The sequence below is a fragment of the Plasmodium knowlesi genome (assembly GCF_000006355.2).
Source record: "Plasmodium knowlesi strain H genome assembly, chromosome: 13".
Lineage (NCBI taxonomy): Eukaryota > Apicomplexa > Aconoidasida > Haemosporida > Plasmodiidae > Plasmodium > Plasmodium knowlesi.
Window position 1 is genome coordinate 138,922 of NC_011914.2, and position 16,795 is coordinate 155,716.

At 37.9% G+C, this 16,795-nt stretch overlaps 5 protein-coding genes across 5 annotated transcripts; 2 read left to right on the plus strand and 3 right to left on the minus strand.

Annotated features, from left to right (window-relative positions):
* Positions 1 to 687: 687 nt before the first annotated feature.
* PKNH_1302800 (high mobility group protein B1, putative) lies at positions 688 to 1,002 on the minus strand (the record flags this gene model as incomplete). The annotated part of the gene is made up of 1 exon (XM_002260499.1): positions 688 to 1,002. The coding sequence occupies one exon, from the start codon at positions 1,000 to 1,002 to the stop codon at positions 688 to 690; it is 315 nt and encodes a 104-aa protein (XP_002260535.1).
* A 5,348-nt stretch (positions 1,003 to 6,350) lies between these two features.
* PKNH_1302900 (origin recognition complex subunit 1, putative) lies at positions 6,351 to 9,800 on the plus strand (the record flags this gene model as incomplete). Its single annotated transcript, XM_002260500.1, has 1 exon — positions 6,351 to 9,800. The coding sequence occupies one exon, from the start codon at positions 6,351 to 6,353 to the stop codon at positions 9,798 to 9,800; it is 3,450 nt and encodes a 1,149-aa protein (XP_002260536.1).
* Positions 9,801 to 10,333: 533 nt separating this feature from the next.
* PKNH_1303000 (conserved Plasmodium protein, unknown function) lies at positions 10,334 to 11,044 on the minus strand (the record flags this gene model as incomplete). Its single annotated transcript, XM_039114222.1, has 2 exons — positions 10,334 to 10,444; positions 10,625 to 11,044. The coding sequence occupies 2 exons, from the start codon at positions 11,042 to 11,044 to the stop codon at positions 10,334 to 10,336; spliced, it is 531 nt and encodes a 176-aa protein (XP_038969868.1).
* Positions 11,045 to 11,962: 918 nt separating this feature from the next.
* PKNH_1303100 (signal recognition particle subunit SRP14, putative) lies at positions 11,963 to 12,580 on the plus strand (the record flags this gene model as incomplete). Its single annotated transcript, XM_002260502.1, has 2 exons — positions 11,963 to 12,065; positions 12,372 to 12,580. 2 exons carry the CDS (start codon positions 11,963 to 11,965, stop codon positions 12,578 to 12,580), a joined length of 312 nt encoding a protein of 103 aa, XP_002260538.1.
* Positions 12,581 to 13,133: 553 nt separating this feature from the next.
* Positions 13,134 to 15,569, minus strand: PKNH_1303200 (TBCC domain-containing protein, putative; the record flags this gene model as incomplete). The annotated part of the gene is made up of 1 exon (XM_002260503.1): positions 13,134 to 15,569. The coding sequence occupies one exon, from the start codon at positions 15,567 to 15,569 to the stop codon at positions 13,134 to 13,136; it is 2,436 nt and encodes an 811-aa protein (XP_002260539.1).
* Between the last annotated feature and the right edge of the window lie 1,226 nt (positions 15,570 to 16,795).

The window sequence follows — 16,795 nt, forward strand, 5'->3', positions numbered from 1 at the left end:
ATAGATAAAAAAAATTATAAAATTTTGAAAAATTTAAAACGTTATTGCTTTTATATAACTTTAAAAAAAAAAAAAAAAAGGAATACTAAAATAATAAAAAATTGTATTTCAATTTTTAATATTTTATTTTAAAAAAATATGTCGTCGTTTTTCTTTTTTTTTTTTTTTTTTTTTTTTTTCGTTTTTTTCTAATACACTGATGCATCAATATATGCTTTTAAACATTTTCAACATTCTTTGTTAACGTTTTGGTAAATTTTTATCAACTCCTAAGAATACCCATTAAAATCAATAAAAATCAGTACACCTGTTAGTAGATATATATATACATATATAATCTGTTGTGTAAATCCCATGTGTGTATTCCTTTCTTTTTTTTTTTTTTTTTTTTTTTTTTTTTTTTTTTGTATGATATATAATTTGACTGAGCGCCATATGTTGTGTTTCTTCTGAAACGTTCGTAAGAGAAGATAATCGTGTTAGCACATTATATGTACACCCATCTGTGCAATTTTTTTTTTTTTTAAGCTGTTGATGGGTCACAGTTTACATGCCGCCTTCATAAAAATGAAAAGGTCAACATCCGCATAATTTGCGTTCCGTCTTCACAGTTGCGCGCGTGTGTGCACATACGTACACGTGCACATATATACATATATAATCTCCTTGTGTAAAAATTTCTGTGAGTTATGCCTTCATCTTCGTTTTGGCGTACTCCACTTTTTCCCTTTCGTATCTGACCTTATCCTCCTGTGCCTTCTTTTCATAAGGAGCCTTTTCTCGCTCGTCTAATTTATTCCATGCTTCTCCAATCATCTTGCCAACAGTTGCCACATCTTTGCTTAAATCGGGATCTCGACTTATGATTTCTGCTCTTTTCTCCTTTGCGAAAAACATGTAAGCGGATAGCGACCTCTTTGGTGCATGTGGATCCTTCTTGTTCTTTCTTCGTTTGCGCACTTCCTTGCCTCCCATGTTTTTCATGCCATTAAATTTTTTCATGGGATCCATGGTTTCAAGTGGGGTGCCTACTATATATTCGACTGTTCGCTATGTCGTACGTATACGTCTGTGTATACTTCTGCACTTGCGTACGCTTGTGCGATGGCCACCTTAAAGCTTCAAACGATCGGAGGGTGTGTGCGCAAACTCGGGAATTTTCCGTGCGAGTAACGCTGAGTAAAGATGCGCGCACCTTAGAATGGGTACTCTTTAAAGCGATGGGGGACGCAAATATTATACACGAACACTTTCTGCTATAAAAAGAAGTGTACGTATATATATGCACATACGGGGAGTACACCCTTCACTGCGTTAAGGACCACTATCGAGAAAGTGTGTGCTTGTATATTGGGAGTTCACTGAACCTTGCAATTTTTGATAAATAAGCTTATACTCGTGGTGTATGCAGGGGTACCAGAATGTACACTGTGAAAGGGGGGGAAAGAGCATTCACGTTTTGTGTGTATGTTAACAATTTTTTTTTTTTTTTTATCGTCGAAGAAAACTGTGCGTGGAGGAATGGCCAACACTTATACGCCAAAGATGCGGCGCTAAGGTATATAATGTAAATAAAAAAAAAAAACGAAATAAAATGCTTCTTTACGTTTTTTTTGTTAAAGTGGGGACGCGTGAAGAGATTTTACTCCTTCGATGGGGACATGTACTTGCGTAAGGAAGGGTATATATTAATATATATATATATACGTACAAATACGTACTTGTTTATATGTACATATATACGTATCATACGCGTTAGCCCTTAAGTAGGGGATGGGGGACCAATTCATTCACATGTATGTTTGTATACGTGGCAAGTAAATGGCGCATAAGCATTCGTTCGTATTAACTGGCGATATGAAGGTCTCTTAACTGTTTTGCATGAAAGTACATAATAAGAAGAAAAAAAAAAAAAAAAGGGAGGAAATATACTTTTTTCAATTGAAAAGTAAAATATTCTTTTGGTACTCGTTAAATAATTTTAAATATATTTATTTTTTTCAATTCACGTTTTTGATTATACTCTTACGAATATATCATTATGCTGTATGTAATTATACGTATAATGTTGCTTATATGTTATTTACTATAAAATAATTACTATATATATTTATATATATGTATTTATTATATATATATTATACTTGTAAGTATATTGCAATTGCATATGCATTATTACTTGCGCTGCATCTTTTTTAAGTGAAGCATAAAAAAGCATAAAATTTAAGTAATATCTCTTTGCGTAATCGCATAAAATGGTGAATACAGTACGGGCACGACACGTGCATTACCGAATCTTAAAAAGCGTAAATGATAACGATGGGGGAAAAAATATATATATATATATAAATATATTATATATATAAATAAATTAACCCTTTGCGTTTGTAAGCAAGGATATATAAAATACTCCGTACGTACAAATGCGCAAAAACGTGACGGCCTGCCGCGATATATAATATTACTTAGCACTGCACAAGAAGGAATGGGTACATGATATGCTCATTATTATTAAGTACGCTACGTATGGATTTATATGTAATATTTTTTTTTTTTTTTTTTTTTTTTTTTTTTTTTTTTTTTTTGCGACCTTTAAGCGGTATATATGTATAAACTGATGTACATTAAATATACGTTGCGCTACGATCGCCTATGTGCTTCCCGAGGTGAAGCGATTCCTTCCTAAATTACATCTCAAAATATGCGATGAAACAGAGGGTATTCCAAGTTCAAGCGAGAAGGGCACGACGGGGAAAAAGGTATTATTTTAATTTTACAAGCTTAATATTATTACATGCGCTACGTTTAAAATATACATAATATAAGAGTGTAATGCATGGCAATATATATATATAAATAGTAGGGGCAATATATTTTTAGTGCCCGGAATAAAGCGCCGCAGCTTTGGGGTTAAGGAGGAGAATAATATATAACTCATATAATTTTCGCGCTTTAAAAATTGGCGCTCAAATATTTGCGAAGAAAATAAGGGGCCAAACTTGCGCGAGGATGTACGCGCAAATACAGTACGTTATATATATAAGCGAGCACAAGCCGGCAATATATGGATAAAAAATGTACAATTACGGCGCCCATTTAATAACTGTTATGATATACAAAAAATATTATGTATATTTGTATTCATTTTATGTGATCCATTCTGCCCCCTGCGCTTATATATATGTCGCATATAAATGCCCGTACGTGTCATCGTATTTTTTTTTTTTTTTTAATATATATATGTATTATATAACCTGCGCCACAGTGTATTGCGTACCGCTCTTGCTCTTTAAGTGGCTTTATTCCCCCTTATGCGGGTTCATCCATGGGTTATCCATAAAATGGGTATTATAATACATTTATATTTTTACATATTCATTTTTTCCTTAATATAATTAAACATTACGCATACATATGTCATGTCGGTGGCCCTTTTTCTTTTTCAAGCCCTCGTGCGTGTTTATATTTATAAAAATGTATCGCTTTGCGGTACACTCAATAAATATATAAAATTCCCCATGAAAACCATGTTATATGCGAAGAAAACTTTAACTCCAAAATAAATGTAGTAAATAACTCGTATCTTACAAATATTATTTTCATTTCATCTATTTCTTCCTACTCGAGGCATTACTTTTTATTTACTAACCTTGACAATTGCCTGAAATGTTTTTTTCCCCCCTTTTCTTTTTTTTTTTTTTTTTCATATCATTTTGCTTTCATATATAGTTGTACTTTTTTGCCTGCTTCATAACGCATGGCGCCCAGCGTATTCTTGTGCCCATGTGTACCTACGTAAACGTAAGTTAGGGGGACGGATAAATTAGCCAACCGACAAATGTATACCCTCTTTTGATCCCCTCCTTGATATAAAGAAGGTACAGAACAATTCCCTAGCACATTCCGTGTTGTATAACATCCTATCCCTGAGGAAACTACGTTGCCTAAGCTAGGTTAACCAGTTTAGGAAATACCCCTGGGAGGATATGCCATTTTTGCCAGAATAGCTTATCTGCAATTATACATCATTATACCAACCACATCCGCATATATATATATATGTGTGTTTTTCCATCGCCCTTCTTTACTCCATCCGTATATAAGAAGTGTTGAACGTAACTTAGCAAACCACAAGTGAGTTTACTTTTCTATCACACAAAAGCGCATATTATTCGCATGTTCGGGGTATTTTCCACCCGCTTTGGTCCTTCCCATTTCCGTAATTTCACATGCAAACGAATTTGCCAAAAGGTACTCCCGCCTGACATAAGGTGTGTTTTGAACAAATCCACCAAAGGGGGTTATAATTTTCCTCTTCTTCATTTTTTCCATTAAGAGGGATGACACAAAGAATGTAAATGTACCCCTTCAACTATTTTCACCTTTCATGACCCAGCAGCAGAAAGGGTGTAGTGACAAACACATCACATGGGAAAATCTTCTCATGGGTTAATATACTTGTCGCCAACAGTTCACACCAGCGGTAAGGGGCATGTGGTTAGTCACTTTTCTGTATCTTTAGTAGAGATTTTTTGTGATAATTACACCACACATATTTCCACACACCCATTGAATTTAACACGCGGAGTGTTCACATTTTGTTGACTTACCAACAGACTCGTTCTCATACGCATAACATACGTTCGGTACAGATAGACTGTGTGTGTGTAGTAATATTACAAGTGGAGCGTAGTTTCTTTCCCCCTCGATGAATGTACATTTGAAAAATAATACTCTCTTCCTTTTCTACCATTGCCACACCGCATAATGATAAATCAACGTAAAGGCAAAAAGGCCCTTCTACGTATTAAATTGACAGGTTAAAAAAAAAAAAAAGAAACAGAAAAAAAATTCAATGACAACTCTTTATGGAAAAGGAGCGAAAAATTACCCAGCTAAAATGGGCCACCGTTCATACACATTTTCAACATAATCACCATCGCTTTTTTTTTTTTTTTTTTTTTTTTTTTCTGTGATTGAAAAAAAAGCTACTAACTTTTTGCTCCACCAAATTGATTAGCAAAAATTATTAACGCTAACTTTGTTGTAAAAAAAAAAAAAAAAAAAAAAAAAAAGTCTACCCTTTTGTCATTCTCTCAAAAGGGCACATACAAAAATGCCAATTCAGTTGCCACGAAAATGGAACTCTTGTCATCACATATAGAATACTTACTCAAAAAGTGAATAGCTCGCATCCTCCCAATGGTGTGTGTGCGTGCCGGCGAAGCGCCCTCGGTACGGCACAGAATTAGCGCAAAAGGATAAATTCCAATACTTGGCATAGTTACAATCCATACTTAACAAAAGGAGAACATGCCTTTTTCCCTTTTTTAATTCACAAAAGGGGGAAAAAAAAACGGAAACCCCTCAAATAAAAAGCAGAGACTTATCAGCAAAGTGCTTCGTAAAGAATATCGTGGCGAAGCAGGACGTATAAAAAAGTGCAATTTTGCACACCCAAGATTGTATGCCCACATTTTTGCTTCCGTGTGATGTCCCTTTTCCGCAATGTTCACTCATTCATTACGAAGTTATTAAGCAATTTTGCGCATTTTTTGCTTATGCTTTTTTTTTTTTTTCTCCACTGCCTCTTATACCCACTTCACACACATCCAAATGATAAGGGCTTTTTCGCAGAAGGTTTACTGTGCCTGTCTACGGCAGTGCCACTACGCGATTTTTCGCTTAAAAAAAAAAAAAAAAAGCAGACGGGTAAAGCTTCTACGCGCAGTAGCTACATAACTCCTTGTGTGTGATACGTTCTTGCATGCATCCGGAGAAGGTTGCACACAATCGTGAAATTAGTTCTTACGACCCGCAAGCAAAAATAATGTGTCAAGCTTCGAGAGAGATGTGTGTATACCTTCCTGAGAATATCTTTCCCGTCCAAACCTTAATTGTTACATCGAGAAGCTGTTACCATATTAAATTTTTTTTTTTTTTTTTTTTTTTTTTTTTTTTTTTGGCTCCTTTTAAAATGGAAAAATAAATTTTAGTTAAACCATTTTGAGAACTCACACACCTGGGATTACGCTCATTTCGGTGTTAATCTCCCACAAATATACATCAAACGCGGAAAGGTAAAATTCCTTTGGCGACAAAACAGAGAAAGATGTTCCCAAAAAAAGTGGAAAATACACAGCGCAAAAGGGAGGGATGCATTATTTTGCTAAACTTTTTGAAGGAGAAAATGTAAAAAAAAAGAAAAAGTAACAATTTTCCATTTTTCCCTCTCAAGGCTTTAGCAAAATATAGTGCATCCTCTTTGCACCTAAAAAAAAAAAAAAAAAAAAAAAAAAAAAATTCAACGTGGTAACATACAATTGTGCGTATCCTCCTTTTAAAAAAAAATGACTCCAAATAAAAAAAAACACAAAAATTACGAATCTCACAAATCTTTCCAACGTCGGGAAGATCACGAAAGGCACCATTTTCGTAAGGTTCATAATTTTCACCTAAACGATAACGAAATTTTGAGCCCTACGAAAGGAGGCATAAAGTTAGATGTGAACAAACTGAGCATCGAAAGTTTTCCCCGCACACCGAGGAAGGAGGAACAGAAGAAAAAGGAAAGGCTCCTCCCCAAGTATGATCAAATTCAAAATAACACTGTAGACTTTTACATTCCATTAAATGAAAGAAGTGAAACGCCTAAAAAAAATCAAACCACTGTCACCACGACTATAAAAACGAACAATCAGAAGAAACACAGCTTCGACTCGTCCTCTTCGTCCTTTTTTTCCTCCCCATATTCAACCTATTCGTGCATATCGGAGAGTAGTTCCTCCGTGCACAGTCCAAGTGTCGTCCACGAGCCGCAGGTGACGCACGTCATTATCTCTTCGGATACTTCACCTCGGGAGGTGGAAAGAGGTAGTAAAATCCTCAACAAACAAACGGGAGTTACACACACACAAAGTTATGACCGCATGAGAAGATCGCCCAGAAATCACAGCACAGGTAAATACAGCACAAGTAAGTCCAGCACAAGTAAGTCCAGCACAGACAAAAATAACTACGATGAGGACGCCGAGGGAAGCAAACAAAAAAAAAGGAACACCGAAAAAACTAAGGTGGATCACTCTAATGATGATGTGCGAATCCTCAGGAGCGTGACGAAGGAGAATTCCCTGAGGAGCAAAGGGGAGCAGAAGAAGGACGAAAAGAGAGTCGTCAGCGGGACGCGCTCCAGTGTTCTCCTTAAGAGAAAGAGCCAGTGCCTATGGAAGGATTCCTACGTCTATCAAAACTTCTTCAAGAAAGCGAAAACGGGAGTGCCCAGTCAGGCTCGCCACAGCCACAACGGAAGCAGCACAAGTGATGAAGATGACGATAGCGAAAGTACCGGCCTGGGAAGCAGCAGACCGAGCACAAGGAGCAGTTCCTCGCCCCAGAAGAAGAGGCAGACGATCAAGGACACGCTCACGCATAAGCAGATACAAAGGGAGACACCGACGCATGCGCAGAAAAAGAACGCGCCACTCAGACACGCCGCAACCATTAACAAACGTAGCAGCATGCTCCCTGTGAACGAGGAAAGAGGCGGAATCAAAAAGGAGAGTACAGAAGAACTTAAAGAATTTACAATCGAAGAAGTGGCAAAACTTACCAAGGACACTTGCATCAAACTCGTTGAAAACAACTCCTGTCAGTACGAAGACGGAGTGATTTATGAAAGTCTATTCATAAACCAAGTGGAGTATACCATTGGGGACGACGTCTTGCTTGTGTGTACAGGTGGCGGGGAATTCAACGCAGGGACAAGCGGCATCAACACCACGAACCAATCGAGCAAGAATAAGAACAAGCAGAGAAATGGGTACCAACTGAGGAAGGGCAAAATATCAAGCTTCTACAAAAATCAAGCAACCAACCAGGTTGAAGCAGAAGTGTGCATATACATTGACCAACACGACGCCCCATACATAAAGCACCTGTGTGAGAAGCAAAAATCCAGAAGAGCCAAGGCAGATTTTGAAGTATTTCTAGACGATGAGACCAAAAATTTTTACCTACTCGGAAATATAAATTTCAAAATATTAAACGCCAAAATGATTTTAAAAAAAATCAATGTGTATAATGAGAAGAGTCTGTACGATGAGGACAAAACGCGTAAACAGGGAAAAGACAAATTCCTTTGCACACAATATTTAAAAGAAAGAGAAGAAAGAATTTGTGAAATCCAGAACAGTGAACACTGGGATAATTTGGTCCTAGGTTCCAGCGACCTATACTACTCCTTCTCCAATAATAAAAAGAGTAGCAAAAATAAGTCGCTCAAATTGATTATAGAAAAGATGAAGGAGAACGAAGGAGGCGGGACCAAAAACAAAAGTCATAAATCTAAAATCGGTCCTAGTAATACTGCTACTAGTAGCGCAAAGAAAGACCAAAGTAGAAACAAAACAAATGGTAGTACACCCAAGCAGAGTTCGCAAAAGAACCCAAAAGTAGATATAAAAGATTTCATAAAACAGGATCAAGAAAATTATTACGTCAATTTATTACGCAATATAACAGACCCCACAGATAAAGCCATCCGAATGATGCAGTTAGATGTAGTCCCAAAATATCTCCCCTGTAGAGAGAAGGAAATAAAAGAAGTCCATGCATTTCTAGAATCAGGTATTAAACAATCAGGAAGTAATCAAATATTATACATCAGTGGAATGCCAGGAACGGGGAAAACAGCTACCGTATACAGTGTCATTCAACTCCTTCAACACAAGACGAAGCAAAAATTGTTACCGAATTTTAATGTGTTCGAAATAAACGGAATGAATGTAGTCCATCCAAATGCAGCTTATCAAGTTCTGTACAAGCAAATGTTCAATAAGAAACCACCAAATGCATTAAACTCATTTAAAATGCTTGATAGACTGTTTAACCAAAATAAAAAAGACACCCGAAATGTATCGATACTTATAATAGACGAGATTGATTACCTCATTACGAAAACACAAAAGGTTTTGTTTACTCTCTTCGATTGGCCAACTAAGATAAACAGTAAATTGGTTCTAATAGCCATTTCAAATACCATGGATTTACCTGAACGCTTAATACCTAGATGTAGGTCGCGTCTAGCATTTGGCAGATTAGTGTTCAGTCCATATAAAGGAGACGAAATAGAAAAAATTATAAAAGAACGTTTAGAAAATTGTAAAGAAATTATTGATCATACAGCTATACAACTATGTGCCAGGAAAGTGGCCAATGTATCTGGTGATATCCGAAAGGCTTTACAAATATGTAGGAAGGCCTTCGAAAATAGAAGGGGGCAAAAAATTGTACCTAGAGATATTACCGAAGCGACTAATCAGCTATTTGATTCTCCACTCACAAATGCTATAAATTATTTGCCATGGCCATTTAAAATGTTCTTGACCTGTATCATCGTGGAGTTAAGAATGCTCAACGATTTTATCATTCCATATAAAAAGGTTCTAAATAGATATAAAGTTCTTGTTGAAACAAGTGGCAAGTATATAGGGATGTGCAGCAACACTGAGTTATTCAAAATTATGTTAGACAAGTTGGTGAAGATGGGAATTCTACTCATTCGTCCTTATATACCACTTGAAAGTTTGGCGAAAAATAAAAACAAAGAAATGCTCCTTGGCTTTAACGAATCTTCTAAAAAAAACGCCTCAGAGGGGACCAAATCCTCCAGGACGCAAGTCAGTGCGGAAATCGATAAGGAGTCTGGAGACATGGGTTTGGAACTAAATGTCGAAACGCAGCTCATCATCACGGCGCTAATGAAGGATGCCGAGTGTTCACAGAAGCTCAACTTCTACTAGCCATCTCTGCGGATAAACAGCGCGCTAATAATTTCGAAGCAGATACCTCTCCTCACACACAAATTTTCGCAGGCTCCTTTTACGCTCACTAGCGTATATTTTTTTTCGTGATGTTTTCCACTTTGCACACCATAAGTGGGGGAATATTCATTCGCGCTGTTTTTTTTTTTTCAACATTTCTTTTTTCCGTTTTAACCCATTTGATTTACTGCAATTTTGGTACGAAGAAAGGTCACCTCGCTCGTGCCACATTTTGAAAAAAAAAAATAATCTTTTAAATTTAAAAAGACAAATATCACATGGAATTGGCAACATCTCTGTACATATTTTACAAAAAAACAGAAAAAAAAAAAAAAAAAAACGTCATGTGCAGAGGTCGCGCGCATTAACATATTTTATGCACCGTATAAGCCCTTGCATAAAAATGCTCTATGACATGTCCACATTTCTGTTGTCTGTGCAATGCCCCTTCAAACTGCACATTGCAACAGGTAAGAAAAAAACCACCTACAAGTCAGCCATCTCTTCCAATGTCATCCCTTCCGATTCTTTTTCTTCTTCTTAACGTAGTCAATAATTTTTTTCACCGAGTGGGAGTTCTCGTCTGAATCATCGCTGCTTTCCATTATTCGTTTCTTTTTAACCTGAAAAGGAGGGTAAAGAAAAAAGGTGGCAGAATAGATACTACACAAAAAGGGGCCCCTTATATATCCTTGTTACTTTTATACTTTTTATTTTTTGTAATAAACGGGGATGTCGCGTTGGGGCAGACAAGTAGACCCATGTTAGAAGGGTTCCCCACTGCAGACACGACTCAACCTTACGTTCAAATTGGTGAAAACATTTCGGCCAGTCCTTCCAAAATTTCCATCCTTCCCATTATTCCTATTATTACTCATTTTTTTTTTAAAAATAAAATCTCTAATGTTGTCCATTGCGGAGTTGTTACATCCTTTACGAGCTTTCCCATCTGCGCGACTGCTCGAATTAGCGGTTTCCTTTTTTTCCAGCTTTTCTATACTTGCCATTTTTGTCCTTCCACACGTTTTTACATTTTGGAAACTGCCTCCCATCCCAACATATTCCTTCTCATTATCATCTACTTCCTCCTCTGCCTCCTCATCCTGCGCCATATACGCATCATACTTTGTGCACTCCTCATAATTCTCACTTATCTTATTAATGAGTTCCTCAACTCCCTTATCACCCACAAATTCAATGTTACTTGTCCGCGGCGGGTCCATGCTTGCCTATTCATACAATGGAGCATTTATCCACACGAAAGAGAGATTTGCCGCACATCATGCGAATCGAAAAACAGGTATGCACACATATGTACATTCCCTAACCCATTGAAACTCCTCTTCGGATGCACAGTCGTATTAATGTAGGCAAATACGTTATTATAGAAGACGGTTCTTTCTCCATGCCCCGTAAGGATAGAGGACAAAGTGCAGTAGAGTAGGAGTTCCTACACAGGTGTCACCACATAGGTATCACCACATAGGTGTCACCACATAGGTATCACCACATAGGTATCACCACATAGGTATCACCTCCGAGGATACTTCCAACCCGAGTATATCATTTTATGTCCCCTTTTTTTCCACCCCCCCCAGGGAACACAGATCCATTTCCTGTGTGCCCTATTCCTGTTACAGTCGTCGAGCGCTTATCAACAGTGGTAAGCCATTTTTTTTTTTTACGCACTCATAGCAGTTACATCAGAGTGATGCTTTTTACTTTGTTTGCTGAAATGGGAATATTCGCTAAAATGACATTGGGAAGATATTTCTTTTTTTTTTTTTTTTTACTTTTGGTGGAGAATTCCCCGATTTCGTAATGTAGTTAATTTACTGCACTGCAATTCCGACCGGACTTAAATCCCCCCTTCGATCTTTAAATAATACTTCAAGAGCATAATATTTTTTTTTTTTTTTAATTTTTTTTTTTTTTTCCAACTTTGCTACATGGGGGTATATTAACCCATTGGTCCTACTCATTCATTTTGCTGAACTGGATATGAAGCTACAAATTAAGGAATAAACAATTTTTTTTTCTTTTTTTTTTTTTTTTTTTGCCCAATTTCTCTCCACTAGTGAAGCGGCAACGATATAAATGTATCCACAGGTAACAAGCGCGTAGAGAAAATTAGAACGAAAATGGTCCTGCTAAGCAACGCTGCGTTCATTGAAGAGTTGAACAAATTATGTGGAGAGGTAGACGAGAAGAAAAAAACGTCCATTTGGATTACCATGAAAAAAGGTAAGTACAGACAAGAGGGTTGGACGTTGCTCCTTCTCCACTTGTGCCAACTGTGTGTCCCTCAAATGGGAAAAGACCCCTTCGGCAAGCGGTGCCAAACATGCGTACCTACAAGTGCCTACTTAACATTGCACACATGTATTGTTATGAAAAGGAAACACACATAGAAAATGATGCATAGCAAATGATGCATAGCAAATGATGCATGGCAAATGATGCATAGAAAATGATGCATAGTGGATAACTCACATTTGGGGCGCTGCCCTTTCCCTTTTTGCCTCACCCCCTGAACCACCCGCAACTCAGTCAAAAGAAGCACCGTGAAGAACGCCATCACCAAGAAGGAAAACGCAGACAAGAAAAATAAAAGGACCAACAAAGATGATAACAAGAGCAACAAAAAATATGTCTGCTTGGTCAGGGCCACTGATGGAAAAAAGAAAAAATTTTCAACGCATGTATACGATAATGTGATTAACTTTTCCCAACAGTTGAACACCATCATGCGCAGTTAGCACGTGGACATTTCCTTAAATTTGAAGAAGTGTCGCATCGTCGTCGTGCCAGCGAACATAGCAACGCTTGACCCTCTGTCATGTCCTCGCAAGGATAGACCGAAAAAGGAGAGAATATCATTTTTTAACAATTTCACATGTTCCAAATGGAAAATAAAAAAAGTAAGATTTGTAAATTAACGCATTGAACAGTGGAAACTACTGTGGTGCGCACGCCACAAAAAAAAAATAATAAATAATAAATAAAATAAAAATACACACATTCTATGGCAACTGCAATCGCAGGAAGCGTTGCTATCCCAGTTTGCGAGCGAAAAACTCGCATTCGCTCACCGCCGCGTACGCAATGAGTAGTGACACCTCCCAACTAAGTATGTAACAGACCAACTAAGTATGTAACAGACCAACTAAGTATGTAACAGACCAACTAAGTAACAGACCAAGAGGACCATTAAGGATTATTCGCCAATTCGTACGGATATGAAGATTTTCTTTAGTCTTGTCTAGGCAGACTACTTTCCCCTTTGATAACGCATCGCATGGCCTCTCCCCTCTAGCGACCGCTCGGCGTTTCCTGCTCTTGGGAAACAAAATCGTTGAGCACACGGAAGGCCTTCTTGGATGTCTTCAAATATGCATACAGTTTATAAGTTAGTATTTTTTTCACCTTTTGCATTTGCGTACCTGAAAGATGGATACTCTCCATAAAGCTTAAAAACTGCAAAATATGATCATCTTGATTTTCTATGGCATTTTTGTAAACCTCGGGGAGGTACAGGCATTCATATTTCTGATTCTCCCCAGTGTTGTATGTACCTTTTTCGGGAGCTATTTCCTTCTTATGGGAATCTCCGTGGTAGTCATCCAAATGGCTCGCGCATCCCTCTTCGTGCTTTCCCCCACCAGAGGAGGATCTGTCTCCACCTTTGGAAGAACAATTTGGGCTAGGGAACTCGGTCAGAAAAAATTTGGATGGACTCAGCAAATAGTAGACATAGTCAGTGAAGGAACTGGAAAGGTTGGTCATGTCAAATGACTTGCCACATGCGCCTTCATTTTTCTCCTCGGCCGAAATCACATCGTTCGCAATAGTGGCATCGCCAGCAATGGAACCGTTTGCAGTTGCACCCATGTCAATTGCACTAATGTCAGATGCACCGCTAGACGTGGCTCTCTTACCACTTATGTCACTACGCCTGCAGAGGGCACCGCTGGAACATTTTAACGATAAGGAAAGGTTTCCTCCCCCGGATAAATTCGTCGAATGGAACAAACTGGTCTTGCACTTCAAAGGAAAGGCGAACAAATCGCAATTCTTCCTACCAAAGGATATCTTGCTCTTCCGGAGACACCTACTCTGGTTCGAATTCAAAATATTGTAAGGAGCAAGTTGAATATTTCTCGTGTCTCCAAAAATAATAATATTCGTCTCGGTGTAAACATACACATTGGTATCAATGACATTTTCTATCTTCAAACTCCTCGTTACTAAATGCACATCCAAATTCTTGGAATTAAAAAAAGTTGAAATCATTTCTATGGCTAGCGAAATGATACAACAGTTTACACACAAATGAATCTTCAAATATTCTACATTTGAAAAAATAAAAATATTGCACTCTTTGCAGTTACTTATGTTCACTATATTCTTGTCGCTTGTTATGTATATAGTTTTTCCATGGACATTATTAATCTCGTAGATATCATTATTTATATTTTCGATGCCATAATGAGGTCCATTTGTATCGTTACTACCACATGGAGGATGTGGGTTGGGAGAGAGACTCTGCCCCTTGGGTGATGCCCCCTTCACCATGTCGTCGCCTACAGAATCGGCCATACACAAATTGGTTAACAGCCAGGTTAAGATCTCCTTCGTTTTGTACAGAATTTTTGGCTGATTTTTCTGTAGGTACTTCTCATACACATTGGTATGGTCATTCGTGTCTATTATAAAATCGAGCAGAAAGAGATGTTGGCTTTTGAAGTAGAGAGGAGTATCCGTCAGGGTACTACTATTGACTATATCCGTTGAACATAAAAAGGCAATAAGGTAAGTCTTCAAAAAATGATTGTAATTCTTCCCACAAAAATGAAAAAAATCCGATAGGTTCGATTTAGACACACAGTTACTTGAGCTACTACTCCCATTCACACCACTGCTTCCGATACCATTTCCACTACCCAATCCGGATGAAGAATTGGATAAAGATCGTGGAGAACTTCCAAAGTGAGGCCAACTGTCTTCACTCAAATTTTTGTCGTACTTCCTCTTCACATTATCTATTTTCAAAAATTGCAAAATTATAAAAAATATGACTAACTCTATGCACACCTCCTCGTCTAGCCAATTTTCATTCCATGCGTCGTGAGCAGTGTCTCTTCTTTCACCACAATGACTGTGGGGCTCTACATCACCCACACTACTGCTTTCCATATGGATAGCCGTTTTGCCAAATTGACTACTACCATTGGTGTGATTCGAATTGAAAGAAATTATCCCGTTTGTATCATCTCTCCACATTGACTGTACATCCTCCCGATGTCTTTCTCCTTCCCTTCGATCACCCCCCTGTTTGTTCAGTTCCTCCAACGTAGCGTTAAATATCGTCTTCTGTCCATTGACGTTGTTTTTTTTCTTTACGCTCTGTAAAGTTATACTTAAGAGGATCCACAGAGATTTGCATACATTATGGGTAAGGTTGGCGGAACAAATGTTGTCTTGCCCTTTTATGGATTCATTGTAACTTAGCCAGTTATCCAAGGTCACATACATTTGATCATCGTGGTGAATATTCCCACCATCTTCCCTCTTTTCTTTCGACTTTTTAAAATGTTCATACAAATTTTTCAAATAAATTAGTAAAGCGTTTTCCTCTATCTTGTTTGTTGTGTATATAATTGCATGGTCGAAGATTTCCTTTCTTAAAAATAAAGAATTTTTTCCCTTGTCTGCTCTGGCCCTCGTGTCGCTATTGTTTCTTTCCATTTTGTGTCTCTCACCGGGGGTCCTTATTACCTCCCTTCCTCATTGATCCTCCCAAGAGCCCAAATTTCTGTGCCCACGAATTGTGCTTCGCCTCCTCTCTTCTTCACTTTATGAATGGGCATAAGCACTGCAGAAGTGCTCCTTCCCCGTTGGGTATTTATTTACCCACCTATTTGTGCAATTATTTTTCCTTTATGTTTTTCTTTTGTGATTACCCTCTCTATCTTTTCCCCCTAAAGCAAGAAAAACTCCCCTTTAATAATTAGACCTCCCTTCCAGTCCTTCTGTTCGGTTGGGTGGGGATCTCCTTCTGTGCCAAAATCTGCGAACACACACAAGTGTAGAAATTGGACCTTTATTTACGCCTTCTTCCCGTTTCCTTCCCCTTTTTTTTTTTTTTTTTTTTTTTTTTTTTCTCATTTTATTGCTTACTTTTTCGTATAATATTTAATCAAAATTGGAAAAAAATCCTCCAGATTATTAAACAAAGTGTGAAGGTGAGAAGGTGCGAAGGTGCGCGACTGCGAGAGGGTATATGAGTTCACTTCAGTGCATGCAGATAGGCGCTCGGGTAAGCAGTCCGTATACTTCGACATTCGCTTACACCACCGCAATGCGAATGAGTAGCCTCTACAGTTGAGGCGCAATGGGGACGACAAATTAGTTTTATTTTCATAGGTTTAGGCAAATGTGCTTGTGCCGCTGCCAGCGGGAGAGTGCCCCACGTAAGCCAGTGTCACATTTTTTTTTTTTTTTTTTTTTTTTTCCTCATTTCCCATTTTTGAGAATTGGTCTTTATGTAGCACACCCATATGAGGAGAAGTATATCTGCCCACACGCATAAGTGCATCCATGATCGAACGCCTAAACAGACGAAGGCCTAAAAAGGTTAATACCTTTAACATTGCAGTCGCAAATCCCCTAATGTTTTTTTCTAGGAAAAGATTTCTTTATGTATGAACAAGTGAAATAAGCAGACAGAGAACCGTTCAGACATCACCATTTTATTTGCCATTTCTCTGTTTAATCTCCTTCTCAGTTAACCCATCCCTATTCCCATTCGAACGTAAAGTTATGGATGGAATGTCCCCTTTTAACGAAAGGAAAGTCATTTGCAAGGTGAATGAAACAGTTCCCAAGTTCCCATTGGAAGAACTACCCACACGAATATTTTACCCAGTTGGATAAACTGACACAAGAAAAACGACTAGTGAGTAACCCACAGG